Below are 24,774 nucleotides of genomic sequence, written 5' to 3' on the forward strand. Positions count from 1 at the left end.
CCCATTTGCGACCAAGCTTTGACTTCCTGATTGATGTCTTGAGATGTTGCTTCAATATATCCACATAATTTTCCTCCTTCATGATGCCATCTATTTTGTGAAGTGCACCAGTCCCTCCTGCAGCAAAGAACCCCCACAACATGATGCTGCCACCCCCATGCTTCGCGGTTGGGATGGTGTTCTTCGACTTGCAAGCCTCCCCCTTTTTCCTTCAAACAGAATGGTGGTCATTATGGCCAAGAAGTTATATTTTTGTTTCATCAGACCAGAAGACATTTCTCCAAAAAGTACGATCTTTGTCCCCATGTGCAGTTGAAAACCGTAGTCTGGCTTTTTTATGGCGGTTTTGGAGCAGTGGCTTCTTCGTTGCTGAGGGGCCTTTCAGGTTATGTTAATATAGGAATCGTTTTACTGTGGATATAGATACTTTTGTACCTGTTTCTTCCAGCTTCTTTGCTGTTGTTCTGAGATTGATTTGCACTTTTTGCACCAAAGTACGTTCGTCACTAGGAGACAGAGTGCGTCTCCTTCCTGAGCGGTATGACGGCTGCGTGGTCCCATGGTGTTTATACTTGAGTACTATTGTTTTTACAGATGAACGTGGTACCTTCAGGCGTTAGGAAATTGCTCCCAAGGATGAACTAGACTTGCAGAGGTCTACAATTTTTTTCCTGAGGTCTTGGCTGATTTCTTTTGATTTCCCCATGATGTCAAGCAAAGAGGCACTGATTTTGAAGGTAGGCCTTGAAATACATCCACAGGTACACCTCCAAATGACTCAAATGATGTCAATTAGCCTATCAGAAGCTTCTAAAACCATGACATCATTTTCTGGAATATTCCAAGCAGTTTAAAGGCACAGTCAACTTAGTGTATGTAAACTTCTTACCCAACGGAATTGTGATACAGTGAATTATAAGTGAAATAATCTGTCTGTAAACAATTGTTGGAAAAATTACTTGTTTCATGCACATTGTAGATGTCCTAACCGACTTGCCAAAACTATAGTTTGTTAACAAGAAATTTGTGGAGTGATTTAAGAATGAGTTTAATGACTCCAACCTAATGTAAACGGTATGTATTCATCATTCATCAGGCTTATCTAAAGAATATAATACATCCCTTATTTCCATTTCATAGTGTCATTTATTTCCAAACTCCAACATAGTATATTAGATTTCAGAAAACATTTCTAGGTGAAACAAATCCCAACGTGGAACAGAGGTATTATCCTTCTCAAAATAAAGAAAATGGGCATTATTTGACTAAGAAAAAAAATAAACATGATTCCAAGCTTTAGCATATAGTTATCACATATCGCACACCAGAGTATATAATTACATCATTAATGTCAACAGTCAAGAAACAAACCTTGCTTTCACACCAGTTTTGTACAGTATAAGGAACAGTACACAGTGAATTCAAAGCACAAAATACTTCTAGAATACACTGAAACTTCAGTTCGGTAATATGCATCTCTATCAGTAGACATACAAATACTGCCATTTGTCAGTGTGGGTTGGTAATCAGCTAATGCAAAGAGCTGCAGCTCCCAGATTAACTTCAGTGAAAATAAGCTTTAAAACAGAAGTGAGATATGAAACTGTCAGTGTCTCTCTGGAAGATGGCAAAACTGCATGGACATATCAACAATTCCTTGAAGCAAAATGGTCATGCTTGCATTGACAAAAGAAATCACAAGCACGTTTTGTTAAAATGACAAAACCACAGGCACAAACACAGGGTAAGAAAGGAACAAGGTAGGACCCCATAAGTGATGAGTTAACGTAATAGATAGTCAGACTCCCTATAGGACTGGCACAGGCATGACAGGGCAAGCATGCGTAGAGAAACAAAGCGCCAACCGAAGAGTAGCTTCCGCCACCACAAGTAGCCAGAAAGAGAGAGAAAAGGAAAAACAAAGTGTGAGAGACGGACAGAGTTGTGAGACAATCACCATAGTTACTGCATGTATGGCGGTGTAGCCAGAGAGAGCAGCTGTCACTCATATTGAAAAGCAATAGGAGAAAGCAAAATTAGAGATCCGTCATCTCCGCTCAGATTGTATGCTTACCAGTAGACCTGCACCGAGTGCTTGAGTTAGACTATAACACAATGCACCCATTTGTCAAAGTTTCCAACTAAAACTCAAAAGTAAAATTGGTGCCAGAACAAATTTGTGCAGATTTGTTGCAAGCCAACAATCGGTGTCATTTAAGTATGATCGGTATATAACCTATATACCCCAAAATAGAAACATGGGTGTGTACAGTAATCGTGAGGCATTACTGTGTTGAATAAGAGCTGGAATTGAATTCCCCTGGAAAATCAGCAACATTGTTCCAGTGCTAAGAAAGACTTGGACTGTTTTATCTAATTGACATTACTGTAAACATGTTTTTTTGTGGCACAGACACAGTGGCTTTGCAATGGGGATTAAGCAATTGAATTCCAGCCCAAGTGTAGTGGTGTTTTCCATGGGTATTTTCCTAAGTTTAGTGTTTGTTGTGATGATAGCTTGAAGGCAGGTTTGGAATAGTCAATATGTAACAAGGCCATCTCAGACTCCCCCCTCCCCTTAAACAGGTACCGCCCCTGGGCTCAAGGTACAGTAGAATAGCAAGCAGCCACAACATGAACATTCTCATCTGCAGTTAGAAAAACAACAAGCAAGCTTGCAGAAACAATCAATAGGAAAATGACTAGAAATGGTGGTTGCCCCGCAATGTGTGTTGTTTTTGCTCCATTCAACAGAACCCCACAATGGATTCCTGTACTGGGTCACAAACTGGACTGCCTTGCAACTTGTCCCTTTAGTCTGTCGTCTCTCTGACTACAGTTTTAAGAGGAGGGCGCTTTTTGAAGGACCTGTGCCCTGCCATCCCTGTGCGAGCCAAAGACTTTTAGGAATCTGCAATAAGAAAAAAAGCAAACAAAAAAAGCAAACAAACAAAAATGACACGACATGTTAGAGGTGATGCATCAAGACACGAGGAAAGTCATTCCATGACATTCCTTCACATTCTGAAAATGATTGTGGCAGATAACGTTTCTCTAGAGTTGAGTCTATGCTGCACCAGAGCAGGTTTCTGACCGTCAATGGCAAATCAACATACAGAAAACTTGAGGCTACATGTGTTAATCATTTTCCAAACAGAGGAATATCACCTGGTTGCAATACTATGTTCATTCATCTGATTTGACTTACTTTGACTTATCAATTGGCTCAAGCATGCAGAACAACTCCGTATCAAATAAAAAAAAGCAAAGCAGGGATATATTATTCATTCTAAAAAAAAACAATGAATCACATGCCAATGATAGAATGGTGGTGGGTGCGTTACCATGTGTCTCAGAATGAAATGAACGCTTGTCTGTGGAGAACACCACTGTAAACCTAGCACAACATTCAGTCATTTAGGCGCTTCAATGAAGCCCCTTTGTCAGATTTTGGAGGAAAGTCAACAACAGTTTGTAGAAGAGAATATGTTACTAGTCTGTTGTACCATCCTAATCAAGATAACATGCAAGCCATGTTCTTTACCTTTACTGTGTGAACAGGCATGTCCTCTTTGAAACATGCCACATGCAACAACTGATTTAATTTGTGAAGCAGAGAGGCAATCTTTCAGTAATCTCCTGCCAATGATGGTTGCTCAAGTGCAGATTTGCGATGTACTGTCAATGCAATGCAGTGGAGGCTGGCAGAGCATAACGAGCCTCCCTTTAGGCATGCAATAATAGCTATTCCAAATAGGAATTTATATGTTTAGATGCAATGCTCTCTAATATGAGAAACTGTATTTTGTTGGTCAAATAAATCAATAAATTGACATGGGTTATTATTATTAGTGCTAGAAGTTAAGGCGTAGCTGATATCGACAGTGGGGTCGAGACAACTTAACTTGGTTCTGACAACTTATCACATCCACACGTCTTCATACACACAAACAAACACTTCTCCACAATGAGTTTCAACGGGAGCAAAATGGTAGAACGTAAAAAGCCCAAGTATAAATGTAAATAAGGTCCGTTGATCTGAGAGTTCCGTCTCAAATCATTCTGTGATATTTCTGAAACACCAGAGTTCAGGGGGTTTGAAATGTCAGGATATTTGTTTTTGCTGCTCCACCCATTTCCCCTCTCTCAAACAATGACAATTATATGTATGTCATAGCACCTTTGGCATTTGTGTCGAAAAAGACCTTGATGTAAGATGTGGGTACGTATCCCTCTTCATCCTCGTTCCTGCGCACCCGCGTCCACCCGTCACCCTTATCCTCCTCGATGACATACAGCAGCTCCCCCTCGGTCATGGAAATGGTGCCTTCGTTCTGACCTGAGAAGGGGAAACAGGAAAGGGAAAACAGCAAGTTACTGTTATTTTGCAGCTGACAGTGTTAAAATGTTACTCACATCCAAAATGCCTATGCTGCACCAACAGTAGATCGTTAATGTGAAAAACTCTCGCAGGGTGATGCAAAGCACCAAGTTCATTTGCAATCATTTAACAATAACCTATGTAATGATATAAAGTTTACATTTCTGAATATGCCCCGATGATTTAAATCCTCTTTGCAGACCTTTTTTTTAACATGTCGGAAGAAGCCGCTTCCCTGTTATTTGACCCACATCTGTTCTGAAAAATACATCGAACCCCAATCTAACAACAACAACACACATTTCCAGAAGGGGCCTTGGCATACCTTCGAAAGGGTAGAGTGATTTGCAGGTTCCGATAGTGGGGAGTGGGTCCTCGTAATCAAAGTCGTCATCAAAGTCGGTGCTCCGAGATTTGAGGTGATGCTCTGTGCTATGATCCTCTGTGTAGCTTCCGTCCGGGCTAACCACATGAAGAGCAACAGTAAAGACCAACAACATGGATACTATGTGTCATTTTTCAAGTCACCGGCCTCCACTGGTGCAAACCCAAATATATCATTCAAGGTTACACATATGGCCCTGGTGAGATTTGTCAAATCCATAAACTCATACATTTAAAGCAGTATTAATACGCATACATTGAGTCAATTGACAGTCCTTGTCAGTTATATTTAGAGCATAATAGATCATGTGCAACAAGCCCACAAACAAGTTTTAGTCAAAACATATGGTAATCTCTTGTGACAGACATGGTTAGCTAGCTAGTGCGAGGTTTGGTTGTGTTTTTTCCCCGTCTGCTAGTCCACTGTTTCTGAGATATAGTAAGGGGCACATAGGTTCTACCTCTCTCGGTTGACATGTGCACAGTTGTTGTTCACTGGTGTAGTAGTCTGGGAGTTGTACAATCCACTTGGTGGTCTGTGTTTGTCACTCTTCTCTGCTAACCTGGTCTCCACCTCTACCAGCCAGGCCTGCAGACAAACATCAAAAGGTTTAGACTCAACAATACTTGATTTGTACTTGATGGTACATTTCAAGGTTTATTCATCGTCCAACAAAATGCTCACCTTCTCAACAATGCAACAACCACAATAGAATATAAGAATACAGACATACATGAACTAGTGTGTGGAACACCACACCCTTCTTTATTTTGGATCGGCGTGGGAAAATGAAGGGAAAGTCAGCAGTGAAAGACTCAGACACAGGATTCAAGCCCAGATCTTAGTGTGTGGTCTGGAGTCGTCAGCACCACCACTATAACATACTCTGGCAAACATAAAATATCTAACATGCATCGACATGGATCCTTTGTAACATTTCAACTTACTTCATATTTCCTTGCATCCAGTTGTAACTTGTCAGTATTTTGGCAGATCTCCTCTAATCGTGGGTCCACACTGTTGGCGTCCCCCATGTGTGGGTTCTTTATGTACACGTCCTTCATTGTAGACAGAGCATCCCTACAACGCATTCACACATTCATCTTGAAGAATTGTTCCCGTTTTTAGTTCGTTTAAAACTCCTTATCTAGATTCACAATTGGACTTTCACACATGTACTCTACCTCTGATCCATCTCTTTTTGTATTTCCTTGTTGATGTCATTGATTTTGGCCTGTAGCTTCTTCCTCCTCTGTTCAGGAGGCAGGTGACTACAATCTTCAGGGCCAGAACCCTATGAAAAAACAAACCACCAAATAAACACTCAGACATCCTCCTACTAAAAGAAGCCTAACGCCATGGAGCAGTGACTTTTATATATGTTTACTGTCTTTATCTACCTTGCTGTGAAAATGTTTTTTCCCCTTCTCTAATTTTCTCTACTTTTGCACATTTTCTATACTGAATGTTATCAGATCTTCAACCAAAACCTAATATTAGTTCAAGGGAACCTGAGTGAACAAAGAAGAACACAATAATTAACATACTTGAAAACCGATAAATGTCACTGAGTTACAGCAGTTCTGCATGGAAGAGTGGGCCACCATTTCTCCACAGGGACGTGAGAGACTGATAAAACAACTACGGGAAGCATTTGGTTGCAGTCATTGCAGCTAAAGGTGGCACAACCAGTTAGAGTGTAAGGAGGCAATAATGTTTTCACACAGGGGAATTTGGCATTGCATAACTTTAACTACATAAATAAAATAAGTATACTTTTTTGTTGTTGTTATTTGTAAACTCAGGTGCCCTTTATCTAATATTAGGTTTTGGTTGAAGATCTGATAACATTCAGTGTCAAACATATGCAAACATAGAGAAAATTCTGAAAGGGGGCAAATACTTTTTCACTGCACATTATTGTTGTCAGCAACAATGAGATCTGAGATGAGCATATTTAGTTGAAAGTACACCCTTTAGATTAATCTATAGTGATGTAGATTGCATTTGTAATGTGTGCATTACAAAATCACAATCATCAACCATCTGAAGAGTTATGAAAACAGTAGTGCTTACCAGCTTGAGAGAAAGCTTTCCAAGTGAGGGGAGACAATGGGACGAAAAAGACACAATGTCAACATACGCTTGAAACTTTGAGACGGAAGTATGACGCTGTACAAGCAGCAATGAAGGGTTGTGGATATTAAGGTACATGGCATGTCAGTCTGAACAGTTCATTCGCCATTTGCAGCATTTTGTCCACCTACAGTATAAACAAATCTTAAACCACATGACACACACACACACACACACACACACACACACCAATCGTAAATTGGAAATTTGGACACAGTGCCAGAATAAACACAACTTCCATACGATTGTCTGCAGGTGATAGGCCAGGTCAGATGCCATTTAAAGGGAACGAGCAACAGTAGGAGCCACTATCAGTAGCCCATAGGCACCACGTCAATGTCATAAGCACAGAGTCAATCTCCCTGTACACAATCAACTTACCCCACGCTTCAGACTCCTTAAGCATTGCATTTTATGTTTGGAGGTCATGAACTCGTTGAGGCGGTGGGAGAGGGGCTCACTGGGTTGCTGGGGAGACTGGGGGCCGTTGTGCACGGCAGCAGGTGATGGGGAGGTAGGGGGGAGAGGGGGTGGTTGGCGTGGAGAAGCTAACAAAGACATAAGCTATGGGTAAGGGTCATGGAGTGGTATGGAACAAAACAATAACAGAACGAAATCAGGAAAAGTAACACCAAAAATATTGAAATGATGGAAGAACAACAAAGAATATGGTTACCAACACTTAAGACAGCAGCGGTTAAGACACTGTGTCCAGTACAAGTTAAACATTTAGATAAATAGTGTTTCCAACAAGCATTTATTTCATATTAGGAAAAAAAAAATCCTTCTGCAGTCCAGTCGGGACACCAGGGCCGCGTTGAGTCAGACACCAGCGCCGCGTTGAGTCAGACACCAGCGCCGCGTTGAGTCAGACACCAGGGCCGCGTTGAGTCAGACACCAGCGCCGCGTTGAGTCAGACACCAGGGCCGCGTTGAGTCAGACACCAGGGCCGCGTTGAGTCAGACACCAGGGCCGCGTTGAGTCAGACACCAGGGCCGCGTTGAGTCAGACACCAGGGCCGCGTTGAGTCAGACACCAGGGCCGCGTTCAATGATGAGAGTGGACAGGATTCCTTATACTTCATGTCAGAGATGTGCGTGTGTTCGTCAACATGTGTTTGTGCCTGAACCTTCCACAGCGTGGTGCCCTGCCAAACGCGACCCTGGCTAGTACAGTAGGTTGAGGACAGTCTTGTGGACTGATGGTGTTATCCTTACCTTGTTTCTCTTGATGAAAGGCCACAGTTTTCCCCTGCTGTTGCTGCGGCTGGGCTTGGTCTCCCCTTGCGAGTTTAGATAGCTGGACTCTGACACTGTCCGCCTCATAGACAGACTATAGTCCTCAACCTCTACGTCGCCGGGTGGCTCGAAGCCAGACTTGTAGGATTCCACCACATGCTTGGTGTCCTGTAGGGGATAGTGAGTTCATTAATGTATAACAGACAGAATATTATGAATATTTACCAAATGCATTTCAGCTTGAGGGCACCAAAATGAACCAAATTGCAGAAACTCATTTGCACTTTACAGTACAAGTATTCCTCACGGAAGCCAACTTCAAAACTACGGCATTTTAAACTCTTATCTGGCGCAGGGAGACACAATTACAGCAAAGCCATGGCTCTTCAAACACACCACGGAAAGCATTTTAGAGTACAAGTGCTGATCTAGGATGAGTTTTATCTTCACTATAATAAATTAATGGGGGTTGGGGGGCTGATCCTAGACCAACACTGATCTCAGATACATAGTAAAACTGAGTTCACGCTACTGTATTTTTATTTTTTTATTTTTTTTATCATAGGTAAATGTATATGTCAACAAATGCCCCAAAACTGGATTCCTTTGAGATATAGAATAAAACTGGTCACTATTGGTTACGACACCCGTGTTGACTTTAGCAACAATCACATTTCATTCATGTGAAAGTGGGACAGCCATTAAAGAAGCACCAAAGTCAGCGTTTTGATGGTGTAAATAATTGATCTTCTCCTCCTATATTTAGTGGGCTGCTAACCCTTTACCGCTTCAGCAAATAGAACCACGAACAACTGCAATAATATTCTCTCCGCTCCTTTATATAGAAATCCACTCAAATGATGACACTGAAATGTAGAACTGATTTTTCTATGCACTTTCCTGGCAGTTTGTCACTATGTAAAATGACTGTACATAACAAGAACCATGTTATAAACATGCAGTGCCCTACTAACCATTTTTGGCTCTATGGATTCTGCTGCTTTGGTCATACCATCTAAACATTTGCCAACAATAGGTAGCACTTTCCGATCGACCTCTGCGTAAGTCTTCATAGACTCTCCCACTCTCTCTATACGTTTTTCTTCCATCTCCTGTAGTTTCTGCAGTAAAGAAGACATTCTTAGATTAAAATAGAATTGTGATTTGCAAAACACATACAAATCAGTTATATTGTGAACAGGGTGGATGTGAGTACTGGCAGTACTTTACTAGGACTGAAATAGGTGCCGGTACTCATTTTGGGTGCCTGTACTGTTGATGTATTGGTGCAGGAGCTCCATAATAGTTTTGAGCAAATCCTCTATGAGGTGCAGTTGCTCAAGCAGTAGAGATGTTGAGGAGCTCCAGTGAGCTCCTGCCCAGGTCAAGCACTGAGCACTGGTGAATGCAATGAGTTTCACCCCGAAGCGCTTCCAATAACCTGTACTGTGAGTGAGGTGAACTACCTGAAAGATGTGAGGTATGAGGGTATGATAATGTGCATTCTGCTCTTTGTTGAACTTCTGCAGGAAGGTGAGGTATTCATTCTTGCTGTCCTCTGCCACTTGGTGTTTCATCTGGGCCTGCTGTCTGGCCTGTATACCGAGAGGGAGTTCAGAGAGGGTTTAAAGATTTGCACGTACGACAACAAGTGGGACTGTAAAACCTTGCGTAGTTCCACAGAACATTGACACAGTACATTGTGTGTTAACACGCATAACACTGAACAAAGCAAAGTCAATATTTAAAAAATTATAAACAGAATGTGAATAATATTGAACTGAAATCCCCATACAGACATACAGTATGCTTGAGTTAAAGCACAAAAACAACACAAATCTCAAAACCACACATATAAGTACCACTGTCGTTATGGTCCACAGCGTGTTGTAAAAAAAATAGCCAAGGGTGGCCTAGGACTGTATACAGTGTGGAGACTTTATTCATCCCCAAAATAAATATTTTCATCAAATGATCATGAGAGAGTAGAACCAACCCACCCTTATCCTCTTATTACAGTTACATTTATGCACCTGACATTCCAGGATCTTAACAGTGTCAATGAATATTTCATATGGCTCTGCCACTTTGAACAAGACAAGGAAACACGGCTAGGGGAAGCGCTTAGGCCATAGATACATTAGTGGCAGGATACGAGAATTCTGTGGCTTTCCTTTCCTCTTGGAGGGAGAGAGGAGTGTTGATAGTGGATATAGTAAAGCATAGTAGAGTTATACAAATGATGACCTGAGGGTTAGTATGTGTTTCAAAGCTGAACTATGCGGTGTTACTTTGCTGGGAGTGGGCCTCCCCTATAGTGTCAAGAATGTGTATTTTACCATGCCAGGAAGTCAAGACCATTAGTTAATGTCATGTAATGCAGCTCCTCGATTCACATTTAATGTTTATGATGACCAGACGAAGGAAACATTGACCATAACAAACAACAATAACAAAAGAAAACAGGTTAATTTAGCATGCACATACTCCACAAAGATACAGTATGAACACAGACAAACTACACTGACAGGACAGGATCTGGATGTTGTTTCAGCAGACCGTTGAGGACTGTATCCATAGCATAACAGGACTCAGATTGGTCAAACAAAACATTTTGTATGCATGACATTATACCTTGCAATCGAAACAATAATGCATTTTATTTGTGCCTATATTTATTATGTGTTTCTATATGAATATGTTTATAGATGCGTCTATTCACTGTAGTGTCATTCCATTACCATTTAGGAATAATGCACCCACTAACTAACCACATCAGTTTCTTACTTTAAATACCCATTCCAATTCATAACTGTGTCCCTTCCAAGTCTTTGAAGATCTTATTTTGAAATGACGTTCCGAGTGAAACCAGCAATAGTACACTATATATACAAAAGTATGTGGACACCATTTGGCTATTTCAGCCACAGCCATTGCTTACATGTGTATAAAATCGAGCACACAAACATGCAATCTCAAACATTGGCAGTAAAATGGCTATACCGAAGAGCTCAGTGACTTTCAACGTGGCAAGGTGATAGGATGCCACTTTCCAAAACGTCAGTCAGTCAAATGTGCTGCCTCGGCCAATTGGAAGAGCTGTTATTGTGAAGTGGAAACGTCTAGGAGCAACAACAGCTTAGCTGCGAAGTGACAAACCACACAAACTCACAGAACAGGACCGCCAAGTGCTGAAGCACATAGTGTGTAGAAATGGTCTGTCCTCAGTTGCAACACTCACTACTGAGTTCCAAACTGCCCCTGGAAGCAAGAACTGTTTGTCGGGAGATTCACGTAATGGGTTTCCACGGCCGAGCAGCCGCACACAAGCCTAGGATCACCAAGCGCAATACCAAGCATTGGCTGGAGTGGTGTAAAGCTCGCCGCCATTGGACTTTGGAGCAGTGGAAACGCGTTCTCTGGTGTGATGAATCACACTTCACCATCTGGCAGTCCGAAGGACAAATCTGGTTGTGGTGATGCCAGGAGAACACTACCTGCCTGAATGCATAGTGCCAGCAGCATACCACCCTGCATCCCACTGCTGGCTTGCTTCTGAAGCTAAGCAGGGTTGGTCCCGGTCAGTTCCTGGATGGGAGACCAGATGCTGCTGGAAGTGGTGTTGGAGGGCCAGTAGGAGGCACTCTTTCCTCTGGTCTAAAAAAATATCCCAATGCCCCAGGGCAGTGATTGGGGACACTGCCCTGTGTAGGGTGCCGTCTTTCGGATGGGACGTTAAATGGGTGTCCTGACTCTCTGAGGTAATTAAAGATCCCATGGCACTTATCGTAAGAGTAGGGGTGTTAACCCCGGTGTCCTGGCAAAATTCCCAATCTGGCCCTCAAACCATCACGGTCACCTAATAATCCCCAGTTTACAATTGGCTCATTAATCCCCCTCCTCTCCCCTGTAACTATTCCCCAGGTCATTGCTGCAAATGAGAACGCGTTATCAGTCAGCTTACCTGGTAAAATAACAGATAAATAAAAATAAAAACTGGAAAGTTTGGTGGAGAAGGAATAATGGCCTGAGGCTGTTTTCAATGGTTTGGGTTAGGGACATCTTAACGCTACCGCATACAATGACATTCTGTGCTTCCAACTTTGTGGCAACAGTTTGTGGAAAGCCCTTTCCTGTTTCAGCATGAGAATGCTCCTGTGCACAAAGGGAGGTCCATACAGAAATGGTTTGTTGAGATCGGTGTGGAAGAACTTGACTGGCCTGCCCTGACCTCAACCCCATCAAACACTTTTGGGATGAATTGGAACGCCGACTGCGAGCCAGGACTAATTGACCAACATCAGTGCCCGACTTCATTAATGCTCGTGGCTGAATGGAAGCTAGTCACCACAGCAATGTTTCAACATCTAGAGGAAAGTTTTCCAAGAAGAGTGGAGGCTGTTATAGCAGCAAAGGGGGGACCAACTCCATATTAATTAGAGGTCGACCAATTATGATTTTTCAACGCGATACCGATACCGATTATTGGAGGACCAAAAAAGCAGATGCCCATTAATCGGCCAATTTTTTTTCTTTATTTGTAATAATGACAATTACAACAATACTGAATGAACACTTATTTTAACTTAATATAATACATCCATAAAATCAATTTAGCCTCAAGTAAATAATGAAACATGTTCAATTTGGTTTAAATAATGCAAAAACAAGGTGTTGGAGAAGAAAGTAAAAGTGCAATATGTGCTATGTAAGAAAGCTAACGTTTCAGTTCCTTGCTCAGAACATGAGAACATATGAAAGCTGGTGGTTTTCCTTTTAACATGGGTCTTCAATATTCCCAGGTAAGACGTTTTATATTGTAGTTATTATAGGAATTATAGGACTATTTCCCTCTGTACCATTTGTATTTCATTAACCTTTGACTATTAGATGTTCTTATAGGCACTTTAGTATTGCCAGTGTAACAGTATAGCTTCCGTCCCTCTCCTCGCTCCTCCCTGGGCTCGAACCAGCAACACAACGACAACAGCCACCATCGAAGCATCGTTACCCATGCAGAGCAAGGGGAACAACTAATAGAAGGCTCAGAGAGAGTAGCGTGCGCTAACTAGCTAGCCATTTCACCTCGGTTACACCAGCCTCATCTCGGGAGTTGATAGGCTTGAAGTCAGAAACTGCGCAATAATTGACGCACAACGAAGAGCTGCTGGCAAAACACACAAAAGTGCTGTTTGAATGAATGTTTATGCGCCTGCTTCTGCCTACCACCGCTCAGTCAGATACTTAGATACTTGTATGCTTGTATGCTCAGTCAGATTATATGCAACGCAGGACACGCTAGATAATTTCTAGTATTATCATCATAGTTAACTAGTGATTATGATTGATTGTTTTTTATAAGATATATTTAATGTTAGCTAGCAACTTACCTTGGCTTACTGCATTCGCGTAACAGGCAGTGCAACGAGAGAGAGGCAGGTCGTTATTGCGTTGGACTAGTTAACTGTAAGGTTGCAAGATTGGGTCCCCCGAGCTGACAAGGTGAAAATCTGTCGTTCTGCCCCTGAACGAGGCAGTTAACCCACCGTTCCTAGGCCGTCATTGAAAATAAGAATGTGTTCTTAACTGACTTGCCTAGCTAAATAAAGATATAAAAAATATATATATAAAAATTAAAAAACATCGGCGCCCAAAAATACCGATTTCCGATAGTTATAAAGTTGAAATCGGCCCTAATTAATCGGCCATTCCGATTAATCGGTCGACCTCTAATATTAATGCCCATGATTTTGGATTGAGATGCTCAACAAGCAGGGGTCCCCACATATTTTTGGCCATGTAGTGTATGTCTACGGGTGTACATTGAACATAGAGACAGATCCTTAGAGACATACAGACGCCTGGTAAACCTACCTTGAGATAGCACCGCTATAAGACGTGATGGAAAACAAAAACAGAGTTAGTTTCAGAGCACTACAGACAGGTTTTAGATGTCCTAATTATGTGAAAGTTGTATTAATTTATTAGTAATGTACTGAATGAACTACTAATGAACATCTAGACTGCAAAAAGGCTTGAACTACAGTAGCAGTCAACATTTTGGCCACACCTGCTCATTCAAGGGTTTTTCTTTATATTTACTATTTTCTACATTGTAGAATAATAGTGAAGACATCAAAACAATGAAATAACACATACTGTACGGAATCATGTAACCAAAAAAGTGTTAAACAAATCAAACTATATTTTCTATTTGAGATTCTTCAAAGTAGCCACCCTTTGCCTTGATGACAGCTTTGCACACTCTTTGCATTCTCTCAACCAGCTTCATGAGGAATGCTTTTCCAAAAGTCTTGAATGAGTTCCCACACATTGAGATGGTTTGGGATGAGTTGGACTGCATATTATGCTGATCACTGTTGGCTGCTTTTCCTTCACCCTGAGGTCCAACTCATCCCAAACCATCTCAATTGGGTTGAGTTTGGGTGATTGTGGAGGCCAGTTCATCTGATGCAGCACTCCATCACTCTCGTTGGTCAAATAGCCCTTACACAGCCTGGAGGTGTATTTTGGGTCATTGTCCTGTTGAAAAACAAATGACAGTCCCACTAAGCGCAAACCAGATGGGATAGCGTATCGCTGCAGAGTGCTGTGGTAGCCATGCTGGTTAAGTGTGCCTTGAATTCTAAATAAATCACTGACAGTGTCACCAGCAAAGCACCCCCACACCATCACACTTCCTCCTCCATGCGTCACGGTGGGAACCACACATGCGGTGATCATTCGTTCACCTACTCTGCGTCTCACAAAGACACGGCGGTTGGAACCGAAAATCTCAAATTTGGACTCATCAGACCAAAGGACAGATTTCCACTGGTCTAATGTTCATTGCTCGTATTTCTTGGGACAAGCATGTCTCTTCTTATTATTGGTGACCTTTGGTAGTGGTTTCTTTGCAGCAATTCCACCATGAAGGATTGATTCACGCAGTCTCCTTTGAACAGCTGATGTTGAGATATGTCTGTTACTTAAACTCTGTGAAGCATATATTTGGGCCGCAATCTGAGATGCAGTTAACTCTAATGAACTTATCCTCTGCAGCAGAGGTAAGTCTGTTCCTTTCCTGTGGTGTTCCACATGAGAGCCAGTTTCATCATAGCGCTTGATGGTTTTTGCGACTGCACTTGAAGGAACATTCAAAGTTCTTGACATTTTCTGGATTGACTGACCTTCATGTCTTAAAGTAATGATGGACTGTAATTTGTCTTTGCTTATTTGAGCTGTTCTTGCCATAATATGGACTTGATCTTTTACCAAATAGGGCTTCTGTATACCACCCTACCTTGTCACAACATAACTGATTGGCTGAAAGGCATTAAGAAGGAAAGAAATTCTACAACTTTTAACAAGCCACACCTGTTAATTGAAATGCATTCCAGGTGACTACCTCATGAAGCTGGTTGAGAGAATGCCAGGAGTGTGCAAGGCTGTCAAAGACAAAGGGTGGCCACTTTGAATAATCTAAAGTATATTTTGATTTGTTTAATATTTTTTTGGTTACTACATGATTCCATATGTGTTATTTCATAGTTTTGATGTCTTCACTATTATTCTACAATGTAGAAAATAGTACAAATAAAGAAAAAACCTTGAATTAGTAGGTGTGTCCAAACTTTTGACTGGTACCTAATGTGGAATATAGTTTTTTATACTTTGACTATGGCATTGCTTGTATGGTTTTCAACTAATTTCATAGGGAAGGTGAATTTGTACAACAGTAAATGACACGAAAATGTATGTTAACGTTTAATGATAACTTATTCTGTTAGGTTAGTCCATGTTAGCTTTCTGAGATTCTTGACTTTAGGTGGTACATTTCACTGCGTGATGTCAACAGTGCCTGAGAAGGTTTGCAAACTGTTTGCATCTTTGTACACTTGTAGGCAACCGTGCAATGTCATGGCTAAATCAACTGAAATCAACTATTTGACTTGGTTTAAAGTTACAGGTGATTTGGCTAAATGTTTTTAACACTGTACATTTGCCCCCATCCCTACCATTGATTTTTGGTTAGTGGTGGTTTATGTTAACTGGAATTAGCAGTGGCTGTTTAAACTCAATTCTGTTGCCACTACTGTACATTGAGCTAGCTTTGTTTCTACGTTGGACAGATCAGATACCTGATAGACATGCTAAACTGTTTTTTGCAATCAATAGTGAATTAGCACCGTTATCTAATCAGTACTGAAATAATAGCAATGTTTTTTGGAATCGGCATTGCACTGGTACAGTAACACGGCTTGGATAGCATCTGAGGAATAGAGTATAGAGTGAACAATGAGAAAAGCCCATTGCTGGAGCGCCATGAAGCACTATACCATTGTCTACCAGCAGTGATTCATATTTGGCTCCTACCCTACTTCCAAGAGGGCCACATCATTCTCTTGTCAGTGCAGCTGTTGCCACGCAAACCATGTTCACAGCTTTATGAGTAGGAGTGGAGTGGCGACTAAGAGTAGCTTCACATTCTCTCACACACACACACACGCACACACACACACACACACACACACACACACACGTGATGAGCTCAAGTCAATTGTGTGTAGGAGTGAACATTTCTACGTCAGTCTATAACTTACCTTTTCGACGTCTGCTTTAGTCACGTTGATGTCAGCATCTATCTTGTCGAAGTACTGCTGGGCTCTATCCGCCTCCTTACAGTCTCTCTCAAATCTCCGTTTACTCTGAAAAGAAGCAATTCACATGTCAAGTTGGAATGGTTCAGTCATGTATCTCTTCAATTACTCCTACCTCAGGAGGACACTTACGGATTCTAGTTGTTTCCAAGAATTCTCAATGTGTTGCTGAGCTCTGTGGCCATCATGGAAATGCTGCAAAAATAATTGTATATGTTAATCTGTTAAAAGGTGCATAAACAGCAGTAGAATCATTTGTGGTTTGAACCCTGAACAGTTTAGTATCTAGAACTAGACAGTCACGAGACATCTACATCTCTTATGAAATATCGTATGACACTCCTTATGGTGAATGGAAGAGCTACGCACTGTAGACTACAAGCACATAACATCCCCACCAAAAAATACACATCTACTCCTTAGTCATTCCATGGAATCAAAACTACTGAGCCAAAACTAAACTGACTAAAGAGATTTGCTGATGTGTTTATTCTTGACATATGTAATGCTCCTCACAGCAGATACAACCACCTCCAAGGGCCCTTACGGAATCTCAAAAATTCACCTCTGCTTTTGTTGCGAGTTGAATTTAAATGATAGGAGACTTAGAAAGCTAATGTTCAATGCCTGGTATCAGGACCTCATTTAACTACGCCATGTTCTAGTTGGGAATTTTATAAATGAAAAAAACATTACGTCGGAGTGAGCTATCGATCAAATCTACCTTTACTACAGGTTAGAAAATCAAAATAATGCAACAGGAATGGCAGGCCTGAAATAAGCTGGTTTCAAAAAACTAAAAAGGACTAACTCTCTCGCTCTGAGCTGAGCCACGGTCAAAGACCATGCGGTCAGACAAGAGGCCAAAACCAAAGCTTTACAAAAGTGTGTGCTATACATTGCTTTCATCATACACACCCCTCCCCCCATGTCAGTTCCAGCCACCCAGCTCCAGACAAAGGCCTGGTCCACTTATCAGCAGTGGAGGCTACTATGGATGGGTGGGGACACTAGGGTCAACCTGCTCCCAATCCATTGATCTGGATACTTGACCCAGTTCTACCCCCGGGATTTACTGGATGGGCTGGTGTAAAATGAGGATCAACACCATGACAGATTATCAGCTTGATCCCTGGCTGCGTCGGACACACCAATGACATAATAGCATTTTTGTATCAGCTCCAGCAATTAATTTTGCACATTTGTTGATCTGATTGTTATGTTTTCCAAAGTACCATGAGGTGGTTGACCCAGGATTGGCTGGTTTGGTTCAGATCATGTGACATCCATAATCTCTGGATAGCCTCACTACAAAATGGTTGAGCTGCCAATGATCACGATCTGGGAGAGTTCAAGTCATGTCTGAAGGAGCGATACACAGGAAAAGGGATGTTTTACCGATTTCCTCTCTGCTTTTAACTCCTGGATGTACCGCGTCAGCTCACAGATGATGTGAGTGGTGAGATCCTCAGCCATGACCTCGTGTTGTCCCGCATAGTCGTTCAGCTCGTTCAGGGTCATCAGGAAGGCCCGACAGGACGTGTACCTGGTAACAAGACGAGATGTGACCACGAAATGTGTTTAAAAACTTTTTTCACATTTAAATCACGACAGCTTTATCATTATACATCCTGAGAAATATTAATGTCATACTTCTACAGAAGATTATCAGCACATTCCACTATCAGAGAGGAATATATTTGGTCATATAATGTGATAAGAAAAAATGTATAAGTACTGTATATTATGGACTATATAATATTCAAAATTATAGAATTTACAGACCACTTTGGCAGGGTCTTTGAGCGACAGGACATACTTAGAATTCGGTTTTTGTGATTTTGAGATTAAGGAGGGGAAATAAGACATGGATAACACCCTCATTTGGAAAAGGTTATATGGACATCCCTGATGCTTAAACCGATATTTCACTTCAGAATTGGGTAAAATTAGGTCACGGTTAGGGTAAGGATTAGGGTCAGGGTTAAGGGTGGCTAGTCGGTTTAAGCATCATGAGAGTCCATATAGCCCTTCCCCCCTCATCTGGCACTACTTTCTTCAAAGGCTTCCTCCCTTGCCTTAAGAAATGACTCTAATTTTCTCTCAAACAGTCACTATGCACATGTGTCTTGGAATTGTCCAACTGTTTAGCACATACAACAAAGGATAACTTCTTGATGAAAAAAAATTATCCATCTGGAAATAATAATAATAATCTCCAGGGCAGATATGGAGTGTTTCACAGCAAGCCATGAAAGTCTAGCCATGTTAATCTGAAATAGCTATTTTTACCCACTAACAGTCGGTAACGAGTGGAGATGGGAAATCAGCTAATTAATTACATGACTTCATGAATTCATCACAAAAAGAATAGTCACATTAATGTGCACGGTCAACCTGATATAGTGAACATTAATCCTTGATGCATTTACATTTCACTCACTTGTATTCATCTTCCTCTCTTGAGTTTTTCTTGGGCTGATATTTTTTCGATAGATTTCTGTTACGGAATGGAAACAAAAGTCAGTACAGGTGTAGAAAACATTCAATACACTGTAAATGGGGTCACTGTGGAGAGATACAGAGGGACACGTAAACAAAAATAGAGTATATTTGTGTACTCATGGGGAAGGGACGCCCAGTAACAGGATGTCAAAATCTGCTGATAAATGGACGGGCCTTTAGCGGAGTGACAGCCACCTGCCTAAGCCTCAGGAGAAGGTCACTCACAGTGCTAAATCCTGCTTTATGGTGACCCCTAACAGAGAGGGGTAATCCAGAGGCCTACTAATATATTTAATGGGCAACTAGAATTTTGATCCTGACAAGTGACAGATTATCCTCTGTGTACCTCTGCATCTGGGTCTCATATGTACAGATCTCTATGAACATCCAACTGGGGATAGAGCCTTCCTGTGAAAGCACAACTGTGTGTGCAAGATTCATCTTGAAATATCATCATACTATCTGTACTAGAGGTCGACCGATTATGATTTTTCAACGCCGATACCGATTATTGGAGGACCAAAAAAGCCGATACCGATTAATCGGACGATTTTTTTTATTTATTTGTAATAATGACAATTACAACAATACTGAATGAACACTTATTTTAACTTGATATAATACATCAATAAAATCTATTTAGCCTCAAGTAAATAATGAAACATGTTCAATTTGGTTTAAATAATGCAAAAACAAAGTGTTGGAGAAGAAAGTAAAAGTGCAATATGTGCTATGTAAGAAAGCTAACGTTTCAGTTCCTTGCTCAGAACATGAGAACATATGAAAGCTGGTGGTTCCTTTTAACATGAGTCTTCAATATTCCCAGGTAAGAAGTTTTAGGTTGTAGTTATTATAGGAATTATAGGACTATTTCCCTCTATACCAATGCAGGACACGCTAGATTATATCTAGTAATATCATCGACCATGTGTAGTTAACTAGTGATTATGATTGATTGTTTTTTATAAGATAAGTTTAATGCTAGCTAGCAACTTACCTTGGCTTACTGCATTTGCGTAACAGGCAGTCTCCTTGTGGAGTGCAACGAGAGAGAGGCAGGTCGTTATTGAGTTGGACTAGTTAACTGTAAGGTTGCGAGATTGGATCCCCCGAGCTGACAAGGTGAAAATCTGTCGTTCTGCCCCTGAACGAGGCAGTTAACCCACCGTTCCTAGGCCGTCATTGAAAATAAGAATGTGTTCTTAACTGACTTGCCTAGTTAAATAAAGGTAGAATTGTTTTTGTTTTTTTTTACATCGGCAAATCGGCACCCAAAAATACCGATTTCCGATTGTTATGAAAATTTGAAATCGGCCCTAATTAATCGGCCATTCTGATTAATCGGTCGACCTCTAATCTGTACAATGACACTTATGGTTCAAAAGAAAAATGTAAGATATTTCACATCATGTAATATAATATGCATCTTCTGAGTGGACTATCGAAAGCAGATACAGAGGCTACCATGAAATGACACAGGGGCAAGAATTCCAGAATACATTTCTCCCCATGAATCACTGGTAGCCTCCACTCACTGTGCTCTGCTCCAGACTATCTATTCTTATGTGTTGCTAAGCAGATTGCCAGACGTGCCAACCACCTTTTTGTCTGCTTGCAGCCACATGACAAATCTGGATCCTGACACAACAGCACATGGTGCAAATTCCATACGCCCAGATTCACGTTAACCCTTTGGAAATAAAATGACTCATAAGACCCTAGTCTGTCTTCTCAGGCCAGTTTAAACCCCTGCTTTTCTTTTGGGGATTTTTGCCTAATTTATAAAGGCTTAATTCCTCCATTCAGTGTCCAATCTGTGCTGTCCATATTCTGATGTGTTTAGTCTATGGTTTCCTAAATCAATATACCACCAACTGTACAATCAACATATGTAAAGAATTCAAATCTATTATGGTTGGTGTTGAAAAGTCACAATTTAACAATCTAAAATGGTGCCATTAGTGATACTGGCTAGAGAACAAAACACACCCATAGGACAATCCAGTTCAGAGCTGATTGCAGCACTATTGCTGAGGCACATAAAACACCTTATAATGTTCTCCAGATACAAGGTTAATGTTGGTTGATTATGCATGCAGGAATTTGCTGGTGTGTATTCCTTGGTGAGTGAACGGCAGACAGCGATGCAACTCATCCACTGTCCCCGGGGACGACTCTGTCAGAGACTATCACTGTCTGGCAAGTACTCCCATATTATACAGTGGGAAGCTCCCAAGACCATTGCAGGATAACAAATGTGGGTCATTGCTACGGATAACCTAGTAACCATGGTATTGTGTTACCTATGCAACCCACACTTCTGGTTGCATCGAGTTAAAGACCTGTATCTGTTTCTAATCCATCTCACTTTGTTGTTACATAAACTACCACCATTATGTGTTCTAAATTCACCTCTGAATTTAGAACATCACTTTGAAGTGGGCTGATATTTATACCTTTATTTGTGCCCTTTATTGAAAAGGCTTTCTCTTTCAACTACAACATTGTAATGTGCAGTGATGGACTAGCGCAACGTAATATTACTGTACCACTGGGCCCTGTTGGCCTGGTGTATGCATGTCAGAAAAGTTTATCAAAATCTGAATACCACAGATAATGGTGTCACTGTTTGCGAGCATTACCTTTTGACATTGCACTTGATTGTAACATGACATAGATGACATTGGCGATACAGGCTCTGTAGTGTTTTATCAAAGTTACTCAAATCAACGAAACATACCAAAACATGTTTTAGTAGTCCTGTACTCAAGCGGTCACGCCTCCGCCATGAGAGACAGACAGTATCAAAATGGGGAGTGATGAGGATAATGGTTTCCCAGCCCTTACCTGATTTGCTTTGCATAGCTGATTTCAATTTCAGATCTCTCTTTGACAAATTTTGTATACTTCTCCACAAACTCAATGCCCCAGTGGGTGTGTTTTTCCAAGTTGTCAAACTGGTCCTGTAAGAAAAGTAAGAGAAATTAAAATGAGAATTAATTATAAAACAAAGCAATAAGTTAATTCTAAAACTCACAAAAAATAGCTAGCCCTGGCAAGACTGGCTCTGAAGCGGCATGTAGCCTAGTAGTTAAGAGCGTTAGTCCAGTATTTGAAAGGCTGCCGGTTCGAATCCCCTAGGTGACAATACTGCCTATGTGAGCATGGCACTTAATTCTAATTGCTCCTGTAAATCGCTCCAGAGTGTCTGATAAATTACTTAAATTATCTCAGTGGCTTTTCTTCCTAAAGAACATTATTTTATTTTGCAGGCTTGAGACAATGTTTATGAAAAATGAATAGCAATGTGCTATTATGGTTAAATTAGAGAGGGATAGTGTACAGCAGTCTTTGTTGCAACACTAGGTCTGTAATTCTGCTGCTACTTTACTTTCTGCTGTTGTTCAGCTACAACTGTATGTAGGCCTACAACATAAGATACAGGAGGCAAATTGTGAACATAATAGGACTATTGTCGTTCAGTCAGTGCGGTGGGATATGTATTATATGTTATGCACTCAAATGAACAATGTGGTGGCGGGTTACTTTTGCATCTATGCAATGCATCCAATAGCCTATTTGTGCACACGCGTAGGCTGCCACATCTAAACAACTCAGTAAAATAAAAGAGCAATCCTATTGAACTATAGGCTAGATTTCATTTTCCAAAAGAAAACAATCGTTGCAAATATTGAATTCGTTATGTTGGACTTCACCCTCTCCGAGATTTGCCTTTTGTGAGCGCAAAAAATGTCGTGTTCGCTGTTCTAGAGTGCCAATAGCCATTTAATGTATTATTCTTATTATTATTATTATCATCATTATTATAATAAGGTGAAATTAGACAGACAACTGGGAAGAAACACATTCTCAAAATGCGTTGCCTACAATACCGCGCTCGCTACAAGGTTACAAATGAAACATGTTGCCAGAGTAGCTGTAGCTACTGTATCTCAATGCAGCTGTAGCGTAGCTGCTGTATCTGCAGAGTATATACCAGTGGTATGAACCCCATTTGCAATGGCTTCTTAGTGATTATAATAGGTTAATAGGGAATTATAGTGTAAGCAACTCTAGCTTTACACGTGGACAACATGGGGGATAGATATTGAGGTTCATGAGAAATAAGTATATCCATCACCGTGACTAAAACCCGATTCTGTAGCCAACAGCGCAACAGTCGACCAGTATAGAATCCGCCACTGTTACTAGCCTATACCTCCGATAATGAAGCCTGCATGCACGCGCAGAGAAGCATCATGAGCGTTATGCTCCCTCGCTACTTTGTTGTAAAGACATACACAAATACTTAGTACCTCAACTGATCATAAGGTTCACCATCAGATAAAAGCAAGAACGAGCTTCATTAACGGAAATATTTACGCAGTTCTACGTACCCACAGCTCCGTCCCCCATCTGCAACTCATGGTCTCAGAGCAATTTCTACCAAATTATCCACGATTTCTAAGCATGCGCCCAATGGTATTGTTCAGAACTATATCTGAGTACAAAGGTTTGTGTAGCTTTTCACCGACACATCCAGTCATTAAAAATTGTGATTTGCCGTCAGATATCGGGTTGATTTTTGCTCCTACATGTGGGGCACCCATCCGTGTAGCCCGATAACAGCACGCGGCCGCGCGCTTCACTGGGGAATCTCCCCTAGCTGCTGCTACCGGTAGTATAGAGCGCTTGTTGTGATGTATAATGAATGGATAGACGTTGTGATACTCAAACGGTGAATATTTGTTATTTAAACTGTGAATATTATTTAAACGTGAAATTATTCAACCCTTTTCCACATGAGAAACAAGATTCTCTGGTCTGATGAAACAAAGATTGAACTCTTTGGCCTGAATGCCAAGTGTCACGTCTGGATGAAACCTGGCACCATCCCTACAGTGAAGCATGGTGGTGGCAGCATTATGCTGTGGGGATGTTTTTCAGAGGCAGGGACTGGGAGACTAGTCAGGATCGAGGGAAAGATGAACAGAGCAAAGTACAGAGATCCTTGATGAAAACCTGGTCCAGAGCTCTCCGGACCTCAGACTGGGGCGAAGGTTCACATTCCAACAGGACAATGACCTTAAGCACACAGCCAAAACAATGCAGGAGAGGCTTCAAGACAAGTCTCTGACTGTCCTTAAGTGGCCCAGCCATAGCCCGGACTTGAACCCAATCTAACATCTCTGGAGAAACCTGAAAATAGCTGTGCAGCGACACTCCCAATCCAACCTGACAGTTTGCGAGGATCTGCAGAGATGAAATGGGAGAAACTCCCCAAATACAGACTTGAGGCTATCGCTGCCAAAGGTGCTTCAACAAAGTACTGAGTAAAAGGTCTGAATACTTATGTAAATGTAATATCAGTTTTTATTTATAAATTTGCAAACATTGCTAAAAAAATGTTTTTTCTTTGTCATTATGGGGTATTGTGTATAGATTGAGGGAGAAAAAAAACAATAATC

General features: G+C 41.2%; 1 protein-coding gene across 8 annotated transcripts; it reads right to left on the minus strand.

Annotated features, from left to right (window-relative positions):
* Positions 1-1,126: 1,126 nt before the first annotated feature.
* On the minus strand, positions 1,127-23,956 carry LOC110525322 (formin-binding protein 1). 8 transcript variants are annotated; one of them, XM_090239309.1, is made up of 17 exons: positions 23,704-23,748; positions 22,154-22,269; positions 19,245-19,301; positions 18,200-18,347; positions 16,934-16,996; positions 16,745-16,849; positions 9,608-9,736; positions 9,116-9,262; positions 8,121-8,309; positions 7,284-7,466; positions 6,843-6,857; positions 5,951-6,060; positions 5,714-5,846; positions 5,227-5,354; positions 4,707-4,843; positions 4,181-4,339; positions 1,127-2,911 (listed from the first exon to the last, which is right to left on the minus strand). In XM_090239309.1, the coding sequence occupies exons 1-17, from the start codon at positions 23,731-23,733 to the stop codon at positions 2,904-2,906; spliced, it is 1,857 nt and encodes a 618-aa protein (XP_090095435.1). In that variant the 5' UTR covers positions 23,734-23,748; the 3' UTR covers positions 1,127-2,903. The 8 variants fall into 8 exon arrangements, 6 of the variants coding, with proteins under 6 accessions (XP_090095435.1, XP_090095437.1, XP_090095438.1 ...); XM_021605342.3 differs by lacking the exon at positions 1,127-2,911 and adding an exon at positions 14,016-14,030 and having other exon boundaries at positions 4,018-4,339; positions 23,704-23,956; XM_090239311.1 differs by lacking the exons at positions 6,843-6,857; positions 7,284-7,466 and adding an exon at positions 14,016-14,030 and having other exon boundaries at positions 23,704-23,956.
* Between the last annotated feature and the right edge of the window lie 818 nt (positions 23,957-24,774).

This window comes from Oncorhynchus mykiss, chromosome 6 (genome assembly GCF_057628025.1).
Source record: "Oncorhynchus mykiss isolate SJ-2025 chromosome 6, ASM5762802v1, whole genome shotgun sequence".
Taxonomy (NCBI): domain Eukaryota; kingdom Metazoa; phylum Chordata; class Actinopteri; order Salmoniformes; family Salmonidae; genus Oncorhynchus; species Oncorhynchus mykiss.

What these genes read in the sequence shown, in the direction of transcription:
- LOC110525322 (XM_021605342.3), bottom strand. Translation starts at nt 23,733, where the DNA reads ATGAGTTGCAGATGGGGGACGGAGCTGTGG. An exon ending in AATCCATAGAGCCAAAAATG is followed by an intron (nt 8,310 to 9,115) that starts GTTAGTAGGGCA and finishes TATCCCCTACAG; the next exon opens with GACACCAAGCATGTGGTGGA. An exon ending in GCACATGTCAACCGAGAGAG is followed by an intron (nt 4,844 to 5,226) that starts GTAGAACCTATG and finishes TCATGTGGTTAG; the next exon opens with CCCGGACGGAAGCTACACAG.